Source organism: Apaloderma vittatum, unplaced genomic scaffold (assembly GCF_000703405.1).
Source record: "Apaloderma vittatum isolate BGI_N311 unplaced genomic scaffold, ASM70340v1 scaffold16700, whole genome shotgun sequence".
In the NCBI taxonomy this organism is placed as follows: domain Eukaryota; kingdom Metazoa; phylum Chordata; class Aves; order Trogoniformes; family Trogonidae; genus Apaloderma; species Apaloderma vittatum.
This window is the reverse complement of record NW_009696359.1, coordinates 3802-7643: the sequence shown is the minus strand read 5'-3', so window position 1 is coordinate 7643 and position 3842 is coordinate 3802. Positions and strand designations below refer to the sequence as shown.

The 3842-nt window shown below is 48.2% G+C and overlaps 1 protein-coding gene across 1 annotated transcript in view; it reads left to right on the top strand.

The window, feature by feature from the left end:
* Positions 1 to 3842, top strand: part of LOC104277831 (keratin, type I cytoskeletal 13-like) — a 4978-nt gene that overhangs the window by 467 nt on the left and 669 nt on the right. The window contains exons 2-8 of the mRNA XM_009874605.1: positions 8 to 269; positions 979 to 1061; positions 1520 to 1676; positions 1845 to 2006; positions 2377 to 2502; positions 2730 to 2956; positions 3706 to 3818. Of these exons, the coding sequence (XP_009872907.1) occupies positions 8 to 269; positions 979 to 1061; positions 1520 to 1676; positions 1845 to 2006; positions 2377 to 2502; positions 2730 to 2956; positions 3706 to 3818 (1130 nt within the window). The remainder of the gene's footprint in view (positions 1 to 7; positions 270 to 978; positions 1062 to 1519; positions 1677 to 1844; positions 2007 to 2376; positions 2503 to 2729; positions 2957 to 3705; positions 3819 to 3842) is intronic.

Genomic DNA, 3842 nt, shown 5'->3' with positions numbered 1-3842 from the left:
GTGGCAGCTTTGGCAGTGGTGGCTATGGTGGAGGTAGTTTTGGTGGCGTGGGGTTTGGTGAAGATGCTGGCTTGCTCTCCACAAACGAAAAGTTGACCATGCAGAACCTTAACGACCGCCTAGCTTCTTACCTGGATAAAGTGCGGCGCTTGGAGGACGAAAACGGTCAACTTGAACAACTGATCAGGGAGTGGTATAAGAATCAAGGTCCCACTTGCAGCAGGGACTACAGCCAATACTACAGAACAATTGAAGATCTGCAAAACCAGGTAGGATGCGATTTGACTGACTTTGACCAGATCCTCATTAGAACGGCCCTTGCCTCCTGCAGCACAATATCCCGTCCCAGGGCACGACATCCCCTCCTTTGCTGCAGCCAGGCGACAGAGCAGTGTGGGACAAAGCCCGGTGACCAGCTTTTCCCTGTGGCAGGCGACATGCGGGTTCTGGCGCACCGGTGTTTGGCGCAGGGAGCTTTCTTTGGTGCGACGGCAGCTCATTACCAGCGCTCCCATCACAGGGCCTGTCCAGCGCTGCCTTCAGCACCGTGCTCTTGTGTGTTTGCTCCCCACGCTCTTGAACAGGAGATAGAGTCAGTGCTTGCTTGTGTAGTGCTGCTCATGATCATATTAACTGTATCTTTTGGGGAATATACAGGATGAGCCAACATGTGCATTTAGTCTAATTCTAGTCCTCAGCCCGTTAAGAGTTCCATATGAGTATGCAGAGTTTACTCAGCTATTCTTTCCAACAAGATATTTTTAATGGATATTTGTAACCCAGAATTAATAGCAAAGGCACTTTCTCGTAACTGGAAGCAATGAACTGCTCTCCCTCCGTACAGCCCCTCTGTATAGTCAGCCTTGCCACTGCCATGAAGACACTGGGAGGGGTATTTGTGCCCAGGTGTTCTTCCCTCTAGCTGTGGGTCAGCCTGAAAGACAACTGACTGAACAGCATTTGCCCTCTCCCTTGCAGCTCGTCAATGCAACTGTGGACCTCAACAAGATCCTCCTGGACATTGACAACACCAGAATGACTGTGGACGACTTCAGACTGAAGTGAGTCTTTCCTTTCCTGTCTCCTCCCATCTTGCTTCCCTCTGCCCCCAGGAGCTCACCTTGCCAGTTAATCGAAGGGAGATGCTGGAGCCTCCAAGACAGGGTATAAAACTGTTGGGAGACGCATTACGAGAATGTTTGGGTTGGTTTAGTTTTTCGTTATTCTTCTCCAGACAAGTCACAGAAGAGTGCCAGTTAAAAGACTCCATTTTAAGTTTCTCCACCCTTGCCTGTCTATGTATAAGGATAATCCTCATCATACAAATCTCACAGAAAGAAATTTTACGGGAATCAAACAAACCTACTGGAGACAGAAAGAGAATCAGGTTCTGTCTTTTAAGAACTGAGCAATGAGATTAAAACCGAAGACGTGCTGATGATGGGAACTGTTCATAAGCCAGGTAGCAAGCACCGCGGTCTGGCAGCACTTTTGCTATCGCTTTCTGTCTGTTGTTTAGGTACGAAACTGAATATACTCTCCACCAGAGCGTGGCAAGTGATATCAATGGCCTACGTCCGCTTTTGGATCAACTGACTCTGGCCAGGTCTGACCTGGAGACGCAGTTTGAATCCCTGAAAGAGGAACTGGTCTATCTTAGGAAGAACCACGAGGAGGTAAGCTTGCCTTAGGAATGTCCCTCTTCACGACAAGGGCAGAAGGGGCCCCCTTTGTGGGAGCAAGACGCCTGTGTGAGGATTTGTGTCCCTTTCTTTTTCTTTATTTGAAACTATGACACTTCTCTTTACTTTCACCCTTTGAGAACTTGGTGGGTTTTTTTTCAGGAAATCAGAGGACTGCAAACACAATCAGGTGGTGATGTCAATGTGGAGGTCAATGCTACTCCCGGCATTAACTTGATGGAAAAATTAAATGAAATGCGTTGCGAATACGAACGGCTTATTGAGAACAACCGGAGAGAGGTGGAAAGCTGGTATGAAACCAAGGTAAAGCACAAGGCTTTTTCAGTTACGAAATCTTTCTCAAAGACCTAGGTCCATTTGCATGCAGCAAGGGAAAGGTAACTTATCGCCTGTTCTGTAAGGACATTAACTTGAAATGACTGTGAGCAGCTGACTGTAACAGGTCAGTTCTGGGGTATGCAGGTTCTGTGGTAAAGCACGTAGAACCTCTGGGTTCCAGCAGCAAGATGAACTGCATAGAGCGAGTTAGCAGAGACGCATGCGGGGAATGCACAGTCAGCCTACAGGACACCTCTCTTCATTCTTGTTAACTGCTTTCTCAATGCTTGTATGATAACTCCACTATGTTGTCTTAACATGAAAGCCACCTCACTTTTGTGTGTGCATTTTTCAGATGGAGGAAGTTAATCAACAAGTCCACTCAAGTGGCCAGGAGATACAGTCAAGCAACCAACAGATCTCTGAGCTCAGACGTGAATATCAGAGCCTGGAAATCGAGCTGCAGTCGCAAATCAGCATGGTGAGTGCAGGCATTTGCTTCTGCTTCACCTGTGACCCAGGCTGTGTGTGTCACCAGAATGAAAGAACGGTGACACCTACACAGTGCTCCAGCTGGAGAGAAAGACACTGCATTGCTTACCTTCAGATAGGTGCTCTTCTTCTGGTTTGAGATCTCCACACTTTCCGTAAAACTGAGTTAAACTCACCACGTTCCCATCAACACTCTGTCTTGTTTTCCTTTCACAGGTAGACTCTTTGCAATCCAACTTGGAAGACACAGAACATCGCTACAACATGCAGCTGCAGCAGATCCAGGGGATGATCGGCCCCTTGGAGGAGGAGCTGGCCAGCATCCGCTGTGAGACGGAGAGTCAGAACGAGGAGTACAAGATGCTCCTGGGCATCAAGACGCGCCTGGAGCAGGAGATTGCTCAGTACCGGGCACTGCTGGAGGAAGGGCAGCAAGACCTTGTGTACGTAAACTGACAGAAGAACACAGCACTGTGTGAAACCCGGGATTGCTAGATTAGCCACACACCCAGGAAAGCGACAGTCTCAATTTGCAGAACAGATTTTGTGCTGAGATGAGGCTAATTTAATTCAGCTATCTTGAGTCAGAGCCTCCCAGGTTTGAGGTACTGCGCATTTCTTGGCAAACTGGTTCAGAATATAAATCATGTCAAGAAAAAGTAATGCAGAAATTCTGAACTCCTGATTTGGGGCTGGACAGGGAATCTCCCATACAGAGTCCTGCCTTTACCCTGGTTCCAGGAAAGGCCAGGAACTGAACAGACAGAGGGCACCTTGGGAAAGACTGTAAGCAGAAAGATGTCCATAGGTTTGCAAACCTTCATAAAAGTCTCAGTGTGCAATCCTCTGGAAGTTCAAGCTATTTCAGTTTCCCTTACGCAGTGAGCTTGCGTGCCAGAAAAAAGAGCTAAAGCTCCATTTTCTGCCTTTCCCATCTGGGGTGCAGTGAGACCATAAAGCAATGCTAAGTCTTGCAGGAAATATCTGAGCGAAAAACTCTTGCATTCAAGCTGAAACTGAAAGAGAGGTTGAGTTTTGGCACTGCCCCAGTCACCCTGCTGATCTGTGCCAGGTTCTAGAAGTACAGACGAGAGAAGTGAGGCTTCCGGGCAGCGTCTGTGGACAGATTTCCTTCTGAGACCAAAAAGGCACTTGATTAACTTTTTTTCTCCTTCTTTCTCTCTCTTCGCAGAGTCCCAGGAGGAGGCATGGGAGGAGGCATGGGTAGAATAGGAGGTGGTGGCTATTCTTCTGGAGGAGGAAGAGGAGGAGGAGGAGGTGGTGGCATAGGTGGTGGATATGGAGGTGGAGGCATTTCCTCTGGCAGTG